We start from the raw sequence: 23,201 nt of genomic DNA, 5'->3' as shown, positions 1-23,201 counted from the left end.
GATAAGGGTACGGCTAAAGGCTATAAGAACTGGGCGTGTAGAGCGTTCGGAACAGAGCAGGTTTCTGGGCGCGGAAGAATAGATTCAAGGCATAATGTACAGACAAGGGTATGGTAGGATGTGAATACAGTGGAGGTAAACCTAGGCATTGAGTGATGATGAGAGAGGTTTTGTCTCTAGAGACATCAGTTAAACCAGGTGAGGTCACCGCATGTGTGGGAGGTGGGACAAGAGGGTTAGCTAAGGCATATTGAGCAGGGCCGGAGGCTCTACAGTGAAATAAGACAATCACTAACCAAAACAGCAATGGACAAGGCATATTGACATTAGGAGAGGCATGCGCTAGCCGAGTGATCATAGGGACCAGTGGGTAGCTTGGCGAGCTGGAGACACGGCGATTCAGACAGCTAGCCGTCCAATGCTAGCAGAAGGGCCTTAGGGGGACGTCGTGACGGAAGAGTGTTGTAAGCCCCCTCGGACGGTTATGTTGGCAGACCAGTTGTGATGGATCGGCAGGATTCTGTGTACGCAGTAACAGGGGTCCAGGCCAATTGGCAAAATAGGTATTGTAGCCCAAGGAGTGGCTGATGGACCTCTTCAGCTAGCCGGGAGATGGGCCTAGCACGAGGCTAGTTCCAGGCTAACTGGTGCTTGCTTCGGGACAGAGACGTTAGCCAGGGGTAGCCACTCGGATAGCAGCTTGCTAGCTGCGATGATCCAGGTGAAAAGGTTCAGAGATGTGGAGAAAAAGCAGTCAGGTATGCTCTGGGTTGAATCACGCTGTGCAGACTGGCAGGAGTTGACCGGGCTAAGGATAGCTGATGACCGCTAGCAGTAGCTAACTGACTACTAGCTAGTTAGCTGGCTAGCTTCTGTTGGGTGTTCTGGTTCTAAAGCGGGTTGCATGAGAGTATGTTGAAATTGAGGTTAAAAATATATACGAAGAAAAAGATATGTACACGGGAAACGACAAGACAAAGACATCTGAACTGCTACGCCATCTTGGAGTGAGGTGAGCGATGACCGAGCGGCATAGGCAAGATGCAATAGATGGTATAAAATACAGTATATACATATGGGATGAGTAATGCAAGATATGCAAACATTATTAAAGTGGCATTATTAAAGTGACTAGTGGTCTATTTATTAAAGTGGCCAATGATTTCAAGTCTGTATGTAGGCAGCAGCCTCTCTGTGTTAGTGACGGGTGTTTAACATTCTGATGGCCGTGACATTATATACAGATCTCTGGACGGATACACTTTTACGCCTGCTAGGTTAGATGCACACAGACCGCAACGAGAGGGATCGAGACAGTTTGTGAAAGTATGCCTTATCTACTTTGAAGAACTAGTAAAATTATTCAAACGGCTCTGCAGCATACTTAGGCATATAGCTAAATAGGAAGACAGTACAGTATGTGGAGCACATAGATACCATTATATGGTCTGGCTGGCTGACTGCTACTGCCGGAGCAGAGATGATGGATGACTTTAAGGACTTAAAAATAGAAGCTATTTCGGACAAGCTTTGATGCACCTGTACTGACATCATAGATGACCAGCACGGTCAGATACTAATCACAGTGGTTGTGGAGGGTGCAACAGGTCAGTACATCAGGAGTAAATGTCACTTGGCTTTTCATAGCCGGGCATTCAGAGGTTGAAATAGCAGGTGCTGTAGAGAGAGAGTTGAAAACAGCAGGTCTGGGACAAGGTAGCACGTCTGGTGAACAGGTCAGGGTTCCATAGCCGCAGGCAGAAGAGTTGAAACTGGAGCAGCAGCATGACCAGTTGGACTGGGGACAGCAAGGAGTCATCAGGCCAGGTAGTCATGATCCTAGGGCTCAGGTCCTCTGGGAGGGGAGGGAGAGAAAGATAATTAGAAGGAGCATACTTAAATTCACACAGGACACCGGATCAGACAGGAGAATAACACCAGATATAAGAGACGGACCCTAGCCCCCCGGCACCTAGACTATTGCAGCAAAGATATTGGAGGCGGAGACAGAGTGGGTCGGGAGACACTGAGGCCCTGTCCGACAATACCCCCAGACAGGGCCAACCAGGCAGGATATAACCCCGCCCACTTTGCCAAAGCACAGCCCCCACACCACTAGAGGGATATCAACAGACCACCAACCTCCTACCCTGAGACAAGGCTGGGTATAGCCAATGAAGATCTCCTCCACCGCACGAGTCCGAGGGGGCGACAAACTGGACAGGAAGATCACGCCAGTGACTCAATCCACTCAAGTGACGCACCCCTCCTAGGGGTGGCATGGAAGAGCACTAGTAAGCCAGTGACTCAGCACCCGTAATAGGGTCAGAGGCAGAGAATCCCAGAGGAGAGAGGGGAACTGGCCAGGCAGAGACAGCAAGGGCGGTCTGTCGCTCCAGTGCCTTTAAGTTCACCTTCACACCCCTGGGCCAGACTACACTCAATCATAGGACCTACTGAAGAGATGAGTCTTCAGTACAGACTGAAAGGTTGAGACCGAGTCTGTGTCTCTCACATGGATAGGCAGACCATTCCATAAAAATGTAGCTCTCTAGGAGAAAGCCCTTCCTCCAGCTGTTTGCTTAGAAATTCTAGGGACAATAAGGAGGCCTGCGTCTTGTGACCGTAGAGTATGTGTAGGTATGTACGGCAGGGAAAAATCTGAGCGAGAGGTAGGAGCAAGCCCATGTAAATGCTTTGTAGGTTATCAGTAAAACCTTGAAATCAGCCCTAGCCTTAACAGGAAGCCAATGTAGAGAGGCTAGCACTGTAGTAATATTATGATCACATTTTTGGGTTCTAGTCAAGATTCTAGCAGCCGTGTTTAGCCCTAACTAAAGTGTATTTAGTGCTTTATCCAGGTAGCCGGAGAGTAGAGCATTGCAGTAGTCTAATCTAGAAGTGACAAAAGCGTGGATTAGTTTTTCTGCATCATTTTTGAACATTAAGTTTCAGATTTTGCAATGTTACGAAGATGGAAAAAAGCCTTGAAATATTCTTGATATGTTCGTCAAAAGAGAGATCAGTATCCAGAGTAATGCAGAGGTCCTTCACAGTTTTTTTTTTTAGATGACTGTACAACCATCAAGATTAATTGTCAGATCCAACAGAAGATCTCTTTGTTTCTTGGGACCTAGAACTAGCATCTGTTTTGTCCGAGTTTAAAAGTAAAAAATGTGCCGCCATCTACTTCTTTATGTCTGAAACACAGGCTTCCAAGGTAGGCAATTTTGGGGCTTCACCATGTTTCAACGAAATGTACAGCTGTGTATCGTTGTGTTCCGAATGACATCACCAAGACATTAAATATATAGTGAAAACAATAGTGGTCCTAAAACAGAACCTTGAGGAACACAGACTTGTCAGAGGACAAACCATCCACAGAGACAAACTGATATATTTTGGACAGATAAGATCTAAACCAGGCAAGAAGGTTTCCAATCTCTCCAAAAGAATGTGGTGATTGATGGTGTCAAAAGCAGCACTAAGGTCTTGGAGCAGGAGGACCGATGCAGAGCCTCGGTCTGACACCATTAAAAGGTAATTTACCACCTTCACAAGTGCAGTCTTAGAGTTATGATTGGGTCTAAAATCAGACTGAAGTGTTTCATGTACATTATTCAAAGAGGAGTCCGTAGTTTGCTTTCTAATGATCATGACCTTTTCGTTCATGAATTCTTCACTGCTGAAGTGAAAGGCATCCTCTCTTGGGAATGCTGCTTTGTGGTTAGCTTTGCAACACTATCAAATATACACTTTGGATTGTTCTTATTCTCCTCAATTAGGTTGGAAAAATAGGATGATCGAGCAGCAGTGAGAACTCTTTGATATTGCACTGTACTTTCTTTCCAAGCTAGTAGGAAGACTTCCAGTTTGGTGGAGCTCCATTTCTGTTCCAATTTTCTGGACGCTTGCTTCAGGGCTCGGGTATTTTCTGTATACCAGGGGGCTAGTTTCTTGTGATACAGTAGCTATAAAAAGTGATTGAGTAGGCTGCATAGATTTCATGACCAGAAGCTCAAAAGATGGAAACGCAGTCATTTTTGGGGTGGTAAATTGAAATTTGCTGTCGTAAATGTTAGTAACACCTCCGCCTTTGCGTGAGGCGCATGGGATATGGTCACTAGTGTAACCAGGAGGAGAGGCCTGATTTAACACATTAATTTAATCAAGTTTAAGCCCTGTTTCAGTCGGGCCAATCACAACAAGATTATGATCAGTGATTAGTTATTTGACTATAACTGCCTTGGAAGTGAGGGATCTAACATTATGTAGCCCAATTTTGAGATGTGAGATATCACAATCTCTTTCAATAATGACAGATATGGAGGTGTCCCGCCTGCTCCCGCTCCTCCTCCCTGGCGCTGGAAGGCACCAGGCTCCCCAGCTTTACACACTCCTGCCACCATCATTACGCACACCTTTCTTTCCCCATCACGTGCATCAGCATATTATTGGACTCACCTGGACTCAATCACCTGTTCCCCGCTGCTGTATTAATTGTCGTTTGTCGTTGTTTACCCGCGTGCCGATGCTACTCCTATTTTCTTACCTGTCTGTTCCTGAATAAATGCTTCTCATTTCCAGCGTCGCTCCTTACAGAATGCTGAAGCCATCATACTAAGCATCGTGGAGTGCTGGTGTTCCGGTTGGTGGTGACGTCTGGTCCAGGGGCCACCACTGATGGAACCGGGGGTACCTAAGCCAGCTCGTCGGGCTGTCACGCCCTAGCTGGCTCGAGAGATTCTTGCCCCGGTTGGCTTGGGAGGCGCCCATCCCACGGCGGGCTTCAACCAGATCGTCAGGATTTTACGCCCAGCCAGCTCATCAGGCTGCTACGCCTCAGCGGGATCGTCTGGCTCCTATGCCTCTGCCGGTTCGTCAGGAGTTTACGCCTGGCCGACTTGTTGTCGTTTACCCGTGTGCTGACACTGTTCCTGTTTTGTTACCTGTTTGTTCCTGAATAAATGTTGACTCCCCGTATCTGCTTCCCATCTCCAGCGTCAGTCCTTACAGGAGGTCTAGCTGTGTGGCTTAATATAGTCTAAATGTTTGTCTTGGGGTAAGTTGAGCCAATGGCCATGGGGTAAATTGAGCTAACGGTTGAGCCAAAGGCAAGTTGTGCAAATTGAGGTGTTTTCTTCCCAGGCGTAATGCAAGCCATTATGTCGCTGGGATCTGAGTTAACAGGGCCTGGCCTATGACTCCACCTTTGCCTCTCCCGAGCCAGTTGGGGAGTGGCAGAGATGAGACATGATCAAAGATTGGGGAGAAAAAGGGGTTAAAGTACAAAAAGTGTGTATATAAATCGTTTTAAATAAGTGTTAGGTGTTAAACTGTGTTAAAATAATTAAAATGATTAATGGAAAACAATTGTTTGGGAAAGAAATATATACATGGTTTTAAAAATGTAGTGGTACTACTTCATTCAGTACAGAAATGTGTCTTTTACCCTGTCCTGTTGCTCAATTTACCCAATAGCTTGTCCAGGTATTTTTATTTATTTTTTTGTATTTTTTTTAACGAACGTTTTACTTGCATTCTGATTATTTCCAGACATACAACATCCTGAAATGTATGTAGATATCTTTGTTAGAAAGAATACTATATTTCACTTGACAGAGTGACGCTGAATGTAAATTCTCTCAATTTACCGCACTCTCCCCTATGTGATGATGCCAAACTGCTTACAAGAGCACAGTAAAAGCCCAGTTAGCGGTACCTGAACATGTGAGAAGAGTGTAGAGGCCATAGTATGTAGGCCAAACCACTTACTCAGTCCACTTGGAAAAACGTGCATTTGTAAAAAATAAAATAATATGTATTTAAAGTGCAGCCTCCCTCTCTTAGCTAATAGCTAGCTATAACAGCTAAGTGTTCTAGCTAGCCAAAAACTGGGAAATCGCGGGAAGTGGCGCGTGCCTATCGGATTTGACTGGCGGAAAGGAGGCCCCTACTTTATTAGAGGAAACTTGGAAGAGGCTGACGAGCTCTCTACAACAGGTATTTAGCTAGCTACTTGGAACAGCAACCACAGGTAAACACTGGAAATACATGATTTAATTAACTATAAGTTAGCATTGCTGAAAACTAAACATTGTTTGCTGATTTGGTTGTTATTTAGCTAGCTAGCTACTAAAACAGCTATTGATAACTTTTTTTTGCTAACGTTATACTGTAGCTAACTACTGTAGTTAGCTAGCAATACGTTTTTTTAATGCTTTGTAGATAGTGGTGTCAGTTAAAATGTTTTAATTTTATGAATTTATTAGACTGAGTGAAGACACTGGAATAAGATGAAAAGATATGAAAACCAGCAGGCCAGACCTACTGCAGGTTTGTTAAATTCAAATCAAATTGTAACGTTATGTCACCTGCGCAGAATACAAGTGTAGACCTTACCTTGAAATGCTTACTTACAAGCCTTAAATCAACAATTCAGTTTTAAGAAAAATGCTGAGGTTATATACAGGGGGTACCGGTGTTGTCCCGAAAATCCCCCCCGCCCGCCAGAATCCCCCCGCGTTCTTCATTGAGTTGATGCCGAGATTTCTGCTCTTCACTCCGTTGTCAGTTTAGCCTACATTTCACTGCTCTTAGTAGCAGAAAGCATTTTTACCTGCAGTTTTCGGCTTGGCTCTTTGTTTCAAGTGTATGTGGCGGTTCTAGCTTGTATGACGCCCTGGGCGAACCCCCCTTCAGCGCCCGCACACCCCGGCAAGATGCATCCCTGGGTGGCTGCCCATGTCGCCCGTACCTAAATCCGCTACTGATTTTTATTAGTCTATAAATAAATATCTTTGCCAAAATTATTCGACTAGTATTTTTTGAAGGTAATTAGAAGGGGGGGGGGGATTCTGGCAGGGGTGAGATTTTCGGCACAACACCAGTACCGAGTCAATGTGCGGACATTGAGTAGCAGCAGTATTAAAAAAAAAAGATCGAGGGGTCAATGCAAATAGGCCAGGTTGACATCTTATTAATTAGAATGTGATGGCTGCATTGTCAACACTGTCATGAGAAAAATGTAATGTCTCATGATTGTTTGCTTTCCAGGCTGCCTCTCTGTGCCTCTGTTTAACCAGAAGAAAAGGAGCAGGCTGCCTTTGACATCCAATCCCTCAGAGAAGAAATTCTGCTCTGGCAATGAATACATGCCTACACACAGCTCTGCTTCATCCATCATCAACACATCAGGTAAGAGGAGTATAGGCTACTTCTCATGAACTTCAGTAGTAGCAATACTCAGATGTGTTCTGTGATTCATAAACTTTGCTTTTATTATACATTTTTCTTGGATTTTAAAAGAGCGAGAGATTCTACTATCTCAGTCACTAGATGGCACTACACACAAAGAAAAATAATTTTTGCTGTCTATATCTCAATGCTATAACTGAACATTTTTTAACCTCTGCTCAGGTAACACAGGCTATTACCAAGATCAAGCCCCAAGGTGTCCTGCACCTGCTGCTCAGGACAATCAGTGGAGCAGACAAGGCAACCAGCAGCAGTCTCAACCACAGTCTCAGTGTCCTAACAGTCAACCTGTGCCGGTACCTGTGGGGAGAAGCTTTGCACCTCCACACCCATACAATGCTGGGAATGCAGGGTATGGAAAATTGCTAGGTCTCTCTGTAGAGGCAGTCATTATAGTGCAGATAAAAAGTTAACCTGCAGATGGACACTGTCTATATACTGTATTGTACTAGATATTTTTTTTTACTGATGATTTTGCAACACATAAACCTGTCATATCAGTGATTTGCATATGTCCAGTCTGCAGATGGGACAGCCACCAGTGAGGCAGGACTCAAGAGCCCCTACAAACCCCAGACAGAGCAACTACAATGCCCCTTGCAGCAGTGGGAACACACAGAGCAAGCCGGTACCCCCAAGCAGCTACTCTCAGATGGGTCAGCAGCAGTTAGGTTACAGACACAGACAGAGACAGGACAACCCACCAGAGCCTCCTCTTTACTCCCAGCAGTCTAAACCCACTCCCCCTCCAAGCAGACCAAGTCATGGTCCTGGACCACAGAAGCAGAACACATCCTGGAAGTTTATAACCACCACCAACACTGGGCCACAGAAACAACTGATGGAAGACAGTAGAGACACATATCAAACTCAAAATACCTCTCAGTCTCAGGTACAACATGTAAGTAATCTGTGCTAATTGTAGTTTATAGTTGAACATACTGTAGGACCCTCAAACTCAACTTTGGACCTCGAAGCCAGTTCCACTCTAATCAGGGACTGATTTAGACCTGGGCCACCAGGTGGGTGCAATTAATCATCTGGTAGAACAGAAAACTAGCAGGCCTTATCACGCAGGGTAACAGTTGAATACCCCTGCTGTAGGAAAACAAAGGTTTCCGTAGATTACTTACCATAAAATAACAATTACTGTAATTTCTGGACTATTAAGCGCACCTGAATATAAGCCGCACCCACTGAATTTAAAAAACTATATTACTTTGAACATAAATAAGCCGCACATGTCTATAAACCGCAGGTGCCTACCGGTACATTGAAACATATGAACTTTACACAGGCTTTAACGAAACACGGCTTGTAACAAAAATAAATAGGCTTTAACGAAACACGGCTTGTAACAAAAATAAATAGGCTTTAACGAAACACGGCTTGTAACAAAAATAAATGGGCTTTAACGAAAATAAATAGGCTTTAACGAAACACGGCTTGTAACAAAAATAAATAGGCTTTAACCAAACACGGCTTGTAACAAAAAATACAAAATTAGCAGTAAACAGTAGCCTACCAAGAAAGTCATTGGTCACTATCTTCCTCCTCCTGTGCACTGAAACCATCTCCTTCGGTGTCGGCGTTGAATAGCCTCAGAATTGCTTCATCCGATATTGGATCGTTTTCATTGTCGCTCTCGTAACTTTCATCCAGAGGCAAATCCCCCGCTGAGCCCTCTTCAACACGCAGCAGTCCAGCCTTTCGAAACCCGTTGATAGTGGATTTTTTGATAATGCTCCACGCTGTCAGGACCCACAAATTTGAAAGCGGGAAAAATCCATATATTAGTCGTGTCATTGTTTAAGCCACGAAGTTCAAAGCGTGGGAAAAAAGTTGCGGCTTATAGTCCGGAATTTACGGTATATAGTTTTTATATTTAACCCAATTGTAGGTATGTTTAATCAAGTTAAAAATATCGTTTATCTTTTCATACTAGTCTTGTAAAATGTTTGTTGTTCAATGCTAGATCAGTGATTAAAGTATTAATGTCTCTTATATTGTGACGGCGCCATCTGTGTTCCAGGTCAAAGCAGCAACTGAGAACTCTCTGAGGATCTTGACTGCTGTCATTGATGGCATTAGACACTGGAGCCATTTCAAGGACAGAGCCCCGTACCTATTTGAGATTTTCGGTAAGTTCACAAGAAGTGTCACTTTTCTAACATTGTATTTACTATTACTGGTACTCTATACACAATTTTTGTAATGTTATTTTATTCAAATAATTTATATTCTATGTTCGTCCCACAGCCACTCTTGACTCTGCAGTCACCGCCGGGTCTCATGGAGCTAAGATCTTCCTCATGAGAGATGGGAAAGAGGTGGTGCAGTGTGTCTTCTATGAAAATGTGAGTCAGAAAAACACTTCCTCTTTAATAGGAAATTGAGACATGCAGTTACAGGGCTGTCTGGAGTTAATCAGAGGACAACAATCAATTACTTCATGTTCAGCATGTTTTTTAAGGCCTAAAAAATCCAGTTATTTTCAGTATCAAGAACTTTGGTGACTATTTTATTTCAACAGGATACTTACCAGCTGCTACTGATCACCAGCATTATAAAGCAGTAGTTCGTTTTTCAACATTACTGGAGGATATGGCTTCTCAAATCGTACTGTATCTCCAGGGTGGATACCCATTATGTTACCTTTACCATGTTGTGCTGGATGTATACCCTTTGTCTAATGCATCTCTGCTCCATCCCCGAGGAGCTGGAGCTGCCCAGGCTGATCCGAGGCCAGGTGCACCGCTGTGTGGGGAACTACGACTGCACCAGAGACACCCTCGCCTGTGTGTCTGTCAGGGCCGCTCTGCCCTCAGAGCAGAGGAACGCACAGGAGTCTATCAAAGCCTCGGACGCTGAGATGAGGGACCTGGTGAAATCACTCAGTGAAGTCTGATCAGCAGCACAGAAACACATAAGGGAGCTTCCAGCAACAGTTCAAAGGCAAAACAATTGTCTTTGCCAATGGGTTATTGAGTATCACTATATGGCAAGTGCTCTCCTCTATTAGAAACTGAATGATCCTACTGTATATAGTCCTACTGTATATAGATCCTTGACATGTCTGAAGATTCTCCAGGGATGAGTAGTACGTGATACCCCTATTTATTTTTGAAAGAATATTCTGAACTGGGCAGTTCGTGTATACAGTTTTACCTGCTTCCCTGTAAAGGGCGCCATCTGTTTGTGACAAGCAACATATTAAGATTGTGTTTATGAATTTCCCAATGTTAAATATGTACGTGCATCTGTATATCATCAGATTACAGGTAAGATATTTAATATTTTTCTTGTGTATACAATACTTATTACATTTTTTTTTAATGTGTTATGTGCAATTCTGTTTTTGGACACAAAATAAAAAAAACCTTCTCTTCCTCAGTTATTAAACTTTTTATTACAAAGAAAATTCACAGAACAGCAAACATTGTTAAGAGGCAAGTTTCAGATAAAACAAACGCATTGTTAATGTAATAAGTCAAATTATATATTTGAAAGGGGGGGGGCAGTTAAGAATGAAAAGTGAGCTACAATAACATACAGTTATTAGTTTATTTACAACCAACATATTACAATGGAAAACCTAGTTCTACTACTCTACAAAAACAGTTTCACCAGTGCTGAGACTTGACACACAATGTTTCAACATTATATCGGGGTACAAATCCTGTGCAGTAAGTGAACCCCAGTCATTCCCAGTATCAAGCACAGTATGAGGTCCAATACAAATACCAACATTTCTTTCTTGGTCTTTTCAAAACATGGCAACACAATTACATAGTTTTTTTTTTATCAGGACTTTTCCTCTTTTTAAGTAATTTTGGCAATTTTCAATGAAGTTCAACTCAGTACTAAGCTCGCATGCACACACACACCTTGGAATGCAATACGTATGTAAAAGCACACCGATTTGTTGAATTGGCTGCGTAGTCAGGGAAATTATACAATTTGTCCATGGAACATGATAAGAATAAAATGATTCAATTAGGAGAAATGATGGCAAAAACACACTAATCCATTGGCTTATCTCAGAAGTTAATTATTTTTAGCCACGCTTTACATATTACCTGGATAATGTGTCAACTTAACACTGATAACTGCGGGCTAAGTTCAATTTGTACTGCTCTCAAGTTGTACCACTACTTGGTGTATGGGCATGCCAGGAATTAATGCATTAGCTGCATGTCACAACCTTTTAATTTAGTGATTAAAGTGATTTTCCTCTTGTGAATAAATTGGCAGGGGCATAATTCAACACAAGTACAGCTCTCATTACCTTCAAGCTTTTAGAAGACATCAGTTTTCTTCTTCTATAGAACATTCTTCCAAATTCAAGAAGATTATAATGTACAGAAGCACATCTTGAAACATATACAGGAAAAGTACAGCACACAGGGAAAATAATAACGTGAACATTTCTACACTACAATATCCACAGTTGAAGTAGATAGTAACCTGATATTAATAAACTCTTAGCATATTTTTTTCTATCTAGAACCTAAAAGGGTTATTCGGCTATCCCCATAGGAGAACCCTTTGAAGAACCCTTTTTGGTTCCAGGTAGAACGCTTTTGGGTTCAATGCAATGTAGAACACAAAAGCGTTCTACCTGGAACCAAAAGGGTTCTACCTGGAACCAAAAAGGGTTCTCCTATGGGGACAGCCGAAGAACCGTTTTGGAACCCTTTTTTCTAAGAGTGTAGTATTGAAGTAACTTGTCTTGGTTTTGTTATAAAGGCACACGTTGGTATGGTCAGAGCAGATATATTTTAATCTAGATCAGCTGTTTTACTATTTATTAACTAACCCCAACTTTATCTGCACTCTAGTCTAGAATTTCAAGACAATGCTATCTTATCTTCTTGCCTTTCGCCTGATTTAATGTAGTCCTGAATTATAGTGTATCGCTAGTATTGTGTTGTGTAAAAACTGAAATAATAATGACTTGGGCTAACAAGACAACCATATTAACACTAGGAACTCTGGAAAGGTTGGTAGAAGGATGCCATGTCATCCCAACATCAAATTTGTAACAAATGCTTTTCACATGCCTTAAAAGTTGACTATCAGACAAGTATTGTGTTATTATGCACACCTCTCGATCTATATTAATTTGTCTTGAAGGCAGGTCAGACGCTTCTGTATTGTTTGGTACATCTCCATTGAAAAACATGTCCAACAATTTCTCTAGAATTGTTACTGTGCAATGGTTCACTGCTTGAGACTTGTTGAAGGTGTAGGCTAAGTCAGATGGCGAGTCCCCAGGCTAATGTTTCACTGTGCTACACGTCCATATTATGACATCCTTACAGCCAGAGTGTGGTTCAATGCTGGATCCAAACTGCATCTAGATCCAAACCTATATACAATCCCCTTTCCTCAAACTCCTCTGGACGGAGTCTTTGAATACGCTCACTGTGTTGAGATCTATGGGTCTGAGTTAGTGTCATAACTTTCTGATCCTTGCTTTGTCTTGACGTCAAATGGGTCTCCTATTGTCTTGACTGTTCGCCAAATCCACATTAACCCATTGAAGATAGAAGCGTGTCCATGTCCTTTGATAACTGTAGAAATGTTTCATATTGTCTGTTCATCTCATGCCACCCTTGACGATTGAAGATTCTCCTTATTGTCCCACCTTTTCTCATGCAAACAACTCTCTGATGATTCTGGAATGTTATACTTATTCAGTATTGTCCACTCTTATTGGCCACTATTAATGTCACCATGGAGTCATTATGGTTATAGTCCTGACCATCACCCTCTGTCTGGTTACTGTAATGCTTAACCAACTTTTTATGTATAACATATGAATATTATGTATACTTCTGTCCATCTGAACAGAGATTGTTGTTATCAATCCTTGTGTTTCTTTCAAACATGTATTTTTTCCAGAAAAAAACTGAAAATGCAAAGTCACAAATTGACAGTAAAATAAAGAACATAACAATAAGGTAAATTATTAGTTCAAAGAAATATATTTTGCTTGAAGGAAGACGGTACATAAATGTTAGTCACAGTTGTGTATAGCCTAGTTGTATGTCAGTGGGCAGGGCTTTTTAAAATGGCCTCCTACAGAAGAAGTGGACGCAGGGGTTTCTCCATCTCCATGACATCATCCACAGAAGTAGGAAGTATTGTAGTAGACTGACTGGATGAGGGTGGGGTCAGTTGTTGCCCTATAAGAGAGTGGGCAAGGGTGTTGGGGACAGGTGCTCCTTTGGGGCGTATTTGGCGAAGAAAGGCAGGAAGAGTGTGAGCATGACGCTGACGATGGCCAGCATGTATCCCCAGCCAATCTGGCAGTCCCCAGCATAATAGATGTCTGAGTCCCCGCAGAAGGATCTCACCAAGGTGGAGTTGAGCCCAAAGGGATAGACCAGCAGCCCAGATCCCATGATAAACACTGGAGGAGAGAGGAGAAATGGAAGAGGCTTTGGTTACAACCAGGGTTACATTCAAATACAAAATCTTTAGACAGCACTTTGGACAACAAGATCCCCTATTGTTCAGCTTCCCACAAATATATCTAACATCCCTCCTTCTCATGTGCTTCTTTCAGTTATCCTTACATTTCAATCATCCTTCCAACTGAACTAAATCAAAGATCCAGCTTTAAAAGTTTCCATCCGGGCTCTTTGCGTTCAGCTTGACAAATGTTCCTGGTAATGTTGACCCCTGGCCACTTGGTGGCACTAGAGGTTTTGCATTATGAGCCGACAGCCCACAGATATGGTCAAAAGTGTAATTTAGGAGCTTCACTGTCTGCCCTATCTCCAGTTGCACCCTGAATAGCACCTATAGAAAAATAAATCACTATTGAGATTGAGTCTCAACTCAGCCAGGGAGTGATGGAGGAAGGACTGATTGAGGAGAGGAAATAGGTTTTTATGTAAAAAAAGGAGCCCTGATGGCTCTGGATTGACAGGCCTGGCTAATGCAAAGTGAATCATGTCTCCTAAAAACCATTAGCACTTCTCATGCCAAACTGACGACCACAAGAAAAGAGCCTGGCACTTTAATACGCAGCAATCAGCTTTCCCAGACAGTATCACATCCTCAGTGCCCCATGTAGCGACTGGCTGAGAGAGTGGCTCAGTTTTTCAAAATTGAGTTAGGTCTGCCAGCCAGCGCTGCCAAGAAGCAGCTATCCATTGCTGAGTATCATCATTACTACTCTTACTCATTTTGAGGAAAAACAAAGGTTAGATTTCCATTAAACTGGACTGTCATTGTTTGTTTTTTACGATAAAATGAAATAATAGGGTACTATCGATAACGAACTATCATTCACAGCTGTCTGTCTGTCTATAAAACACATTAAACACATATCATCTTTTGTTCATGTATTGATTCCAGAGTTTCTGAGTTTCAAGGACAGTGTAGCAGCAGAGTTGGAGTGTAATAGCGAAGTTATCAGATAAGGAAATGGGGATGTCAAGTATCAAATCGTTTTATGCTACAATGTTATAGATTTTTGGGAAAGGGTTGAAGGGAGCTCTATATTATGACATTTCCCATGCAGAGAGAGTGATAAGATTTAACTTTTTGATGTGTGTTTGAAAACCCTCTGGGAGAGACTGGTGAGAGTCATCTTAAGGGCACAGAGGAGAGAGAAACCGATAGAGATAGGGAGAAAACCGAGGAGAGAAAATGAGATGAAGGAGAAAAACTGAGTCAGAGAAAGAAGGAGGTGAGAAAAAGGAAAGAGGGGGCAAAAAAGAAGTACAAGAAGCAGAGGGAATGGGGAGAAGGTTGTATGTGTTGGAAGTTAGGGCACTGTGTACCAGCATCACCCCATTAGAGTGAGCTGTTTGAGGCTGAGGATGTGGCTGCTGTACCCCCAATCCACCCAGAGCTCTGTCTCTGTCCTTCTCAGAATGGCCCTGTGTTTATCTGCAGGGGCCCGGCTCTTCAAAGCAGCCTGGCTAATGATACTTTAATGGCCTTCTCTATCAAACTATCATTGGTTTTGTGGAAGGTGCACAAAGACACAGGCAGGGTTTCCTTTTCAAGGCACTTCCCTCGCCGTTCCTCCCCACAACAGAAAGATGACAGCAGTCACACACAGCCAAAACCCAAATGGATAAATAATGAAGAAACATGCCAGGCCCCCAAATAGTCGATGCAGGAACTAAATCAAACCACATAACATAGCTTTGAAACAAGTGGCACGAAAGCCTTGAGGGTAGGTATACGGAGAGGGGGCAATTGTTGTCTGCATCAGATAAGCACTGTGCCTCAGGTCGATATGATCGCTCTAGGCTGCATAGCTCTGTTAATGGGAACAGACTTATCAAGAATGTACAAGTCTGACAACCCTGGACTCACTTTACCTGGATAAAGTCTGAAGACGAGAGTAGATTACTGTGTTGCTGTATGTAGGATGACTGGGAAGATCTATAGCTACTGTGGTATGTACTATAGGATTACTGGGAAGATCAAACTGAAGCATTTATCTTTGGTTTCTGTTGCCTATTGATGATTAAAAACATGTATACACAGTCAGTCTGTGATATAATAAATGTACAGTACACATTACAGGACGTTGGTGGCACATTAATTGGGAAGGACGGGCTCGTGGTAATGGCTGGAGCGGAATAAGTGGAATGGTATCAAATACATCAAACATATCGTTTCCATGCATTTGATGTCATTCCATATGCTCCGTTCCATCCATTATTATGAACCGTACTCCCCTCAACAGCCCCCTGTGGTATACAGTTGAAGTTGGAAGTTTAGGTTGGAGTCATTAAAACTTGTTTTTCAACCACTCCACAAATTTCTTGTTAACAAACTATAGTTTTGGCAAGTCGGTTAGGACATCTACTTTGTGCATGACAAAAGAGTAATCTTTCCAACAATTGTTTACAGACAGATTATTTCACTTATAATTCACTGTTTCACAATTCCAGTGGGTCAGAAGTTTACATACACTAAGTTTTGACTGTGCCTTTAAAACAGCTTGGAAAATTCCAGAAAATTATGTCATGGCTTTAGAAGCTTCTGATAACTCAGTGCCTCTTTGCTTGACATCATGGGAAAATCAAAAGAAATCAGCCAAGACCTCAGAAAACAAATTGAGACCTCCACAAGTCTGGTTCATCCTTGGGAGCAATTTCCAAATGCCTGAAGGTGCCACGTTCATCTGTACAAACCATAGTACGCAAGTATAAACACCATGGGACCACGCAGCCGTCATACCGCTCAAGAAGGAGACGTGATGATAGAGATGAACGTACTTTGGTGCGAAAAGTGCAAATATATCCCAGAACAACAGCAAAGGACCTTGTGAAGATGCTGGAGGAAACAGGTACAAAAGTATCTATATCCACAGTAAAACGAGTCCTATATCGACATAACCTGAATGGCCGCTCAGCAAGGAAGAAGCCACTGCTTCAAAACCGCCATAAAAAAGCCAGACTACGGTTTGCAACTGCACATGGGGACAAAGATCGTACTTTTTGGTGAAATGTCCTCTGGTCTGATGAAACAAAAATAGAACTGTTTGGCCATAATGACCATCATTATGTTTGGAGGAAAAAGGGGAGGCTTGCAAGCCGAAGAAAACCATCTCAACCGTGAAGCAGAATCATGTTGTGGGGATGCTTTGCTGCAGGAGGGACTGGTGCACTTCACAAAATAGATGGCATCATGAGGCAGGAAAATTATGTGGATATATTGAAGCAACATCTCAAGACATCAGTCAGGAAGTTAAAGCTTGGTTGCAAATGGGTCTTCCAAATGGACAATGACCCCAAGCATACTTCCAAAGTTGTGGCAAAATGGCTTAAGGACAACAAAGTCAAGGTATTGGAGTGGCCGTCACAAAGCCCTGACCTCAATCCTATTGAAAATGTGTGGGCTGAACTGAAAAAGTGTGTGCGAGCAAGGAGGCCTACAAACCTCTCAGCTCTGTCGGGAGGAATGGGCCAAAACGGGAAGCTTGTGGAAGGCTACCTGAAACGTTGGACCCAAGTTAAACAATTTAAAGGCAATGCTACCAAATAGTAATTGAGTGTATGTAAACTTCTTACCCACTGGGAATGTGATGAAAGAAATAAAAGCTGAAATATATCATTATCTCTACTATTATTCTGACATTTCACATTCTTAAAATAAAGTGGTGTCCTAACTGACCTAAGACAGGGAATTTTTACTAGGATTAAATGTCAGGAATTGTGAATAACTGAGTTTAAATGTATTTGGCTAAGGTGTATGTAAACTTCCGACTTCAACTGTACATACAGTATATGATGGTTTTGATGATGTTCAGGATTACATGTACTGTATGCATGCATATACAGTACATACCATTTGGTGATTTGACTCGTGTTCAACCTTGAGTAAAAGGTGAAAAGTTAATTTGAGAGATTAGCAGTAGCAGCCCACTATGGACACGGATGGGTAAACGCAATCTCATGAATATAGAAGCTGAGGGAGCAGTAACAAATGACACAATGTTGCGATGCAGTGAAACTGCATATGGTAACCTCACAGCATTCATTATTCTCCCATCCAACAGGGCCAGGGGAGTGGAGAAAGCGTCCCGCTCGCATCTCATATGCCATATTGAATGTCGCATGTTTTATTGACATGTTTAGAGAGAGATAATGAACGTGTGATTATAAAGGGCAAACTCAGTTATTCTGGAGTTGGGACTTGACTTGAGAGTGTTTGTGGAGTTCACTTGAATACAAAATATCCACAATGGCAACTTGGCAAGTGCTGTAAAACCCAAGCTACGATAACATAAAAGTAAATAATGTAGCATCTAACGGGCCACAAACAACCATTGAGCTGACTTACATACTGTAAACTGCACATAGAATTGCAAAGCACCAAGCATTATCTAAATCCTAAGACAACAACGGTAATTTGGATGGGTGCCTCGGAACTGGTCCCACATACAATGAGTATCCATCAAGAGTGGGCAGGAGGACTTTTGACGCTACACATGGCCAGTTGGGCGGCAGGTACAGCAGTAATAAAGGCAGTTAGCCACGATGAAGAGCCGTTAAAACGTAATTACAGGAGTTTAAAGAGCCGTCTCCACAATAGCTGCATGGCAGTAAAAAGCGTTCAGCACAGCACTTCAACACACATCTCCTTCCTTCTTCCTGTTCCTATTAGACACAGTTTACTGTGCTTCCTGCGCCATTCACGCTCATGTGCACACAAGCCATGTGCATTCTTGGAGATTGGAACCAGGTGAGACTGGAAGGGAGGGCATGAGAACAATTAACGGGGAAGCGATAGACAGAGGAAACAATGGGAAAAGGATACTGTAGGTCACCCAGGGGCTAATGTGTCTTATTTACAGACACTCCACATCCATACAGACACGCAGACACACACACAGACACACAGGTGGACAAACACAGAGACGGCAAACATGGATCACAATGGAAAGCAAAGCTATAGTTTTACACCTTGGGGTAGGTCAGTCACGAATCACTGCCACTCTATTAGCTCTCTGTGTTTATCAGTGTGTGTGTGTGTGTGTGTGTGTGTGTGTGTGTGCGCATGCATGCGTGTGTCCTGTAGCAAGGACAGCACTGAGAGTCTAACCGCACTTATATGTTACCCTTGCAGCCTGTCTGGCTGAATACAACAACAGCAAAGCCGATGTGATGCTAATGATATTAAATCAACAGCCAAAACAGAGGCCTGCCTCTCTGTTTAGCAACATATGCTGTTTGAGGATATTCTTTGAGTTCATCCACATGGGTTTGACTTTTTGCTCAGGCTCATCCGTCCTCTGTGGTTACACCACTGACACGGTTATCCTTGAAGTTTGAAATCCTGGAAAAACAACCCTTGAATGTTACACAATGGGGATAATTGCTTGTGGCGAACAACTGAGAGAGATTCAGAGAGATGTTCTCCCGATGGTTTGAAGAGCACTCAGCCTCAACCGGCGATGGTTGAAAAATATCATGTTTTTGACAAATGCAGCAACACTTTATTTAATTGTCCTCCAATAATTTTCTCAGACAGCCGTGAAGTCAGGAGGCCTAGGCTTTGTGATTATCACTGAACCTTTAGCAGAGTCAATCCTCTAAAATAAACATCCTACTTTTGTAGGAGTATGTTTAGTATTCAATCAGATTCAGGGAGAGAAATGGAGAGTAGGGGGTGGAAAGCAGAGAAGAGAAGAGGCAAAGAAAAGAGAAATGAAGAGAAGTGAAGAGACGCAAAGAGAAGAAGACAAGACAGAAGAGAAGACAAGAAAAGACAAGAGAAGACAGAAGAGAAGGTAAGATAAAGGGAAAAGAAAGAGAAGAGAGGATATGTGACGAGAAGAGACAACATTTTACATTTTAGTCATTTAGCAGACGCTCTTATCCAGAGCGACTTACAGTAGTGAATGCATACATTTCTTTTTTGTGCTGGCCCCCCGTGGGAATCGAACCCACAACCCTGGCGTGGCACACACCATGCTCTACCAACTGAGCTACAGGGAAAGCTCAGTAGAGCTACAGGCAAAGCTCAGTAGAGCAGCCTTGATTCTCCTCTCTCTTTTCCCTGGACTGTTCAGTGAGAATATGACAGGAGAGAAGAAATGTTGGAAGGAGAGGAGAAGTGAGGAGAGCTCAGCCTTGACTCTATTGCTCTCTCTGGTCGCTTGACTGCTCACGTTTGTCAATGAACTAGTGAGACACGCCAGAAAATGATACTGAATTACACAGCCGTGAGAATGAGAAAAATATAGTTTCTATAAAGGTATTTGAAGAGAACTTGTTGGCCCTTGGCCTGTCCCCAGAGTAAGGTGTGTGATGAGGTAGCGTCCATGCGTGACAATGCATTAACTCTCGGCTGGGAACCACATTAACACCATGGTAACTCTGTATCCAATCACACAGGGTGGACTGAGGTCCCCATTCACTCTCTCTGGGTCAGGCTCAGGGAGGGCTATATACGGGAACTGAGAGGTTTTAGTGGGAGTATATGATACCACAGACTTCATATACCAATAAAATACAAAATATGTTTTGTTTTCACATACACCGGATAACTGCAGTGATATGTGTTTATTTACAGGGTCAGCCATAGCTTTGGATGTTATGTGCATGCACTCTAATACTGTAGGTTAGTGTGTGTGGAGCATCCAACAACATGCATGCACAAACAACACCCATTAAAACAAAAGGCGGTGAACATTACACTCTGTATAGAGTACTAACGTATTAGCACAAAGACTTTTGGCATATTCAAATAGAATTGTCACCTGTTGGTGAATCATCGAATGAGAACATTAGCCTGTGATACTTGACCTTTGAGTTGTCTAGTCAGTCCAATGCCCTGTGGGGCTGAGGATTATATGACAGTGATCTCTATCAGTGAGTAGTGAGGTGGAGTGTGGCCCAGTCTCAGAAGATGGTGGTCATCCTAGAAATGGATGACTAGAACAGGCATCATGTTGAGAATACCTACACACGTTGAGTGTACCCATGCTAGTAATTCTATTTCTAAGGTGGTCATCCTGTATTTCCTCCACGTACCATCAGAGTACTTAATTACAAGCCATCCTGCTGCTGGTGCTGGGGACCTGGAGGGCCATTCATTATATCGCCAAGACTTCTGCTTTGGATCAAACTTTATTACCTCCCAACGCTGACTGCCATAACTCAGTTAGCACTGAGGAAAGTTGCCCGTGTGATTGAATTAGAGATTGATGTGATGGCTCCCTCCCTGGCCTAGTCTGTCTAATCCTCTGCTCTGGTTAGCCAGGCCTGACTGGCTTGCTGGCTGCTGTTATTTGTCTGTTCTGTCTGCTCCCTCTGGCTCTGTCAATGACTACAGCTACAGCCCCCGCCATGATTACTGTCAGAAATGGCTGAACACACAAACCTCAACAATCATGTTTTCCCCCTGGGTTAGAAACACTGGTGTGAATCTGAGGATAAGCTAAGGTCAAAGGGAAGAGCTTTGACACTTGACAAGTCAAATCACATGCTTCATAAACAACAGGTGTAAACTAATAGTGAAATGCTTACTTACGGGCCCTTCCCAACAACGCAAAATACAACAAAGAAACGTTATAATAAATAAATAAATACAGTAAAAATACAGAATGATAAATATACAATGAGCAATGATAGCTTGGCTATATACATGGGGTACCAAGTTAGAAGACGACAGAATAACTATGATAATCGTTTAGACAGCGAGAGAGGAGATTAAATGGATTGGCAGTGACTCCTCTTCTCCTCGTCCCCCTACACCCCTATATCTGCATTTCAGTCTTGCAGCAAATATGGTAGATTAATATGAGGGCTAATGTTGTCCCGCGGGTCACTTATCTCCTACAGTATGACCCACAAGCATATCTGTGACACTCCCAGTCCTAACAAAGACTAGCCCACAGCAGGAGGCCTGACTAGAACAACCCAGCCACCACACAGGCTCAGATATCATCCACAGAGACTCAGCTACCAGGTACAGGATGCTATCCAGTCTGTCTCTATCCACAGAGACTCAGCTACCAGGTACAGGATGCTATCCAGTCTGTCTCTATCCACAGGAGTCTGCCTCATTCTTGAAAGGAACTTTCCGTTTGGCTGCTGTCCCAATTGGGATTCTATCTGTCTGGTACTGTGCACTGAAACAACTAGGGGCAGTACAGTCACACATACAGAACAATATGTCTTACCTAACCTTACCTCACCTAACAACATACCTGAGAGCTAATGTCACAGTAACTGAACAAAGAATGCTCCTCTTCACAATGACAAACACACTGTTATTTTTACTCCTCTGTCAGAGAAGTGTATCCTTGCATTGTTACCTTGCAAATATTTGGGAGCGGGTGTAAAAAAATTAAAATAAAGAATATACAAATGTATAACACATTTTTATTTGCCAGCACACCACTCATTTATTTGTGTTGCCAGCGCTGTTTGTCAGTTATGAAACACAGTGACATGAAACATATGCTGTAGGCCCTGGAAATACCAATAAATATTGTTTAATTACAGTTGCAGCCTCACAGCCATACATCAAATCTCTTTCCTTCTAGTGATCATTTTTCCTGTTGTCTACCTTTCCCTTTGCTTTGATTAACAGATGCTGCAGATACACAACAGGACAGGTGTTGTGATCCTGCCTACGCGTTTGCATATCTCTGTTCTTATTACTAATAGAAGTGGGACTGGTGTTCTGTGGCAAAAAGTGGATGTTGATGGTGGGTAGATGTGTATATCTATTTTTATAAACTAAATGGGCCATTTGCGGTTTAAGATTTGTTAAATCAGTGTGTGTGTGTGTGTGTGTGTGTGTGTGTGTGTGTGTGTGTGTGTGTGTGTGTGATTCAGTCAAGTCATTTTCCTATCATTTCCTACCATAAAGCTCTATAATGAAAGCAGAAAGGTTGGCAGTGGGGATACGGTGTCTCTTGGAAATTGCTTTTCATTGCCCGCATGTGGAACCTATTCCCATTTCCGTCTCTTTCTCCAGGCAGCCAGGCAGGCAGGTGATAGGTATGGACGACCTCTCCTCTCCCCCTGGTCTGAAGGAGATGGAGGAGAGTGGTCCAGACGGCCCACCATCACATTAAAGCTACAGGCATGTCTGACCATGCAAGGAATTAAACAGGGACTGTGGAGATGACAGGAGGGTTCACATCTCGCATGCCAATCTACAGTACCTTCCATAAATATGTCTAGGTGCTACTGGAGGGCCACAGACAGAGACAAGGGAGAGATGTGTATATCATCTCAATTGCAGCGATTGACAGTGAGTCTAAAGGAAAATGTGTTGTATATATGCCCAAGGACCCAAGCGAGAATCACCTGAGTTCTTATTCCTCTGTAAACACACCTCAATGTGCTCAGGGAGATACATATTCTGGTATGAAGATGAAACTATATTGCTTGCAGCTAACGATGAAGTTAGCTTATAGGTTGTGGTACACTATGGTGAATTTCAGG

General features: G+C 42.8%; 2 protein-coding genes across 6 annotated transcripts in view; one reads left to right on the top strand and one right to left on the bottom strand.

Moving 5' to 3' along the window:
• The first annotated feature begins 5,651 nt into the window (after window positions 1-5,651).
• Window positions 5,652-10,648, top strand: LOC106567971 (spermatogenesis-associated protein 22). 4 transcript variants are annotated; one of them, XM_014137900.2, is made up of 8 exons: window positions 5,652-6,003; window positions 6,273-6,336; window positions 7,057-7,197; window positions 7,420-7,609; window positions 7,777-8,158; window positions 9,290-9,398; window positions 9,517-9,614; window positions 9,974-10,648. In XM_014137900.2, the coding sequence occupies exons 2-8, from the start codon at window positions 6,297-6,299 to the stop codon at window positions 10,163-10,165; spliced, it is 1,152 nt and encodes a 383-aa protein (XP_013993375.1). In that variant the 5' UTR covers window positions 5,652-6,003; window positions 6,273-6,296; the 3' UTR covers window positions 10,166-10,648. The 4 variants fall into 4 exon arrangements, with proteins under 4 accessions (XP_013993375.1, XP_013993374.1, XP_013993376.1 ...); XM_014137899.2 differs by having other exon boundaries at window positions 5,652-6,037; XM_045693569.1 differs by having other exon boundaries at window positions 5,653-6,037; window positions 9,977-10,648.
• The window catches only part of LOC106567973 (transmembrane protein 211), a 232,828-nt gene continuing 220,270 nt past the window's right edge, over window positions 10,644-23,201 (bottom strand). For both annotated transcript variants that reach the window (XM_045693571.1, XM_014137902.2), the window contains one exon: window positions 10,644-13,675. In XM_045693571.1, the coding sequence (XP_045549527.1) occupies window positions 13,449-13,675 (227 nt within the window). In that variant the 3' untranslated portion in view covers window positions 10,644-13,448. The remainder of the gene's footprint in view (window positions 13,676-23,201) is intronic.

Source organism: Salmo salar, chromosome ssa13 (genome assembly GCF_905237065.1).
Source record: "Salmo salar chromosome ssa13, Ssal_v3.1, whole genome shotgun sequence".
Taxonomy (NCBI): Eukaryota; Metazoa; Chordata; class Actinopteri; order Salmoniformes; family Salmonidae; genus Salmo; species Salmo salar.
This window is presented reverse-complemented; position numbering and strand designations above follow the sequence as displayed.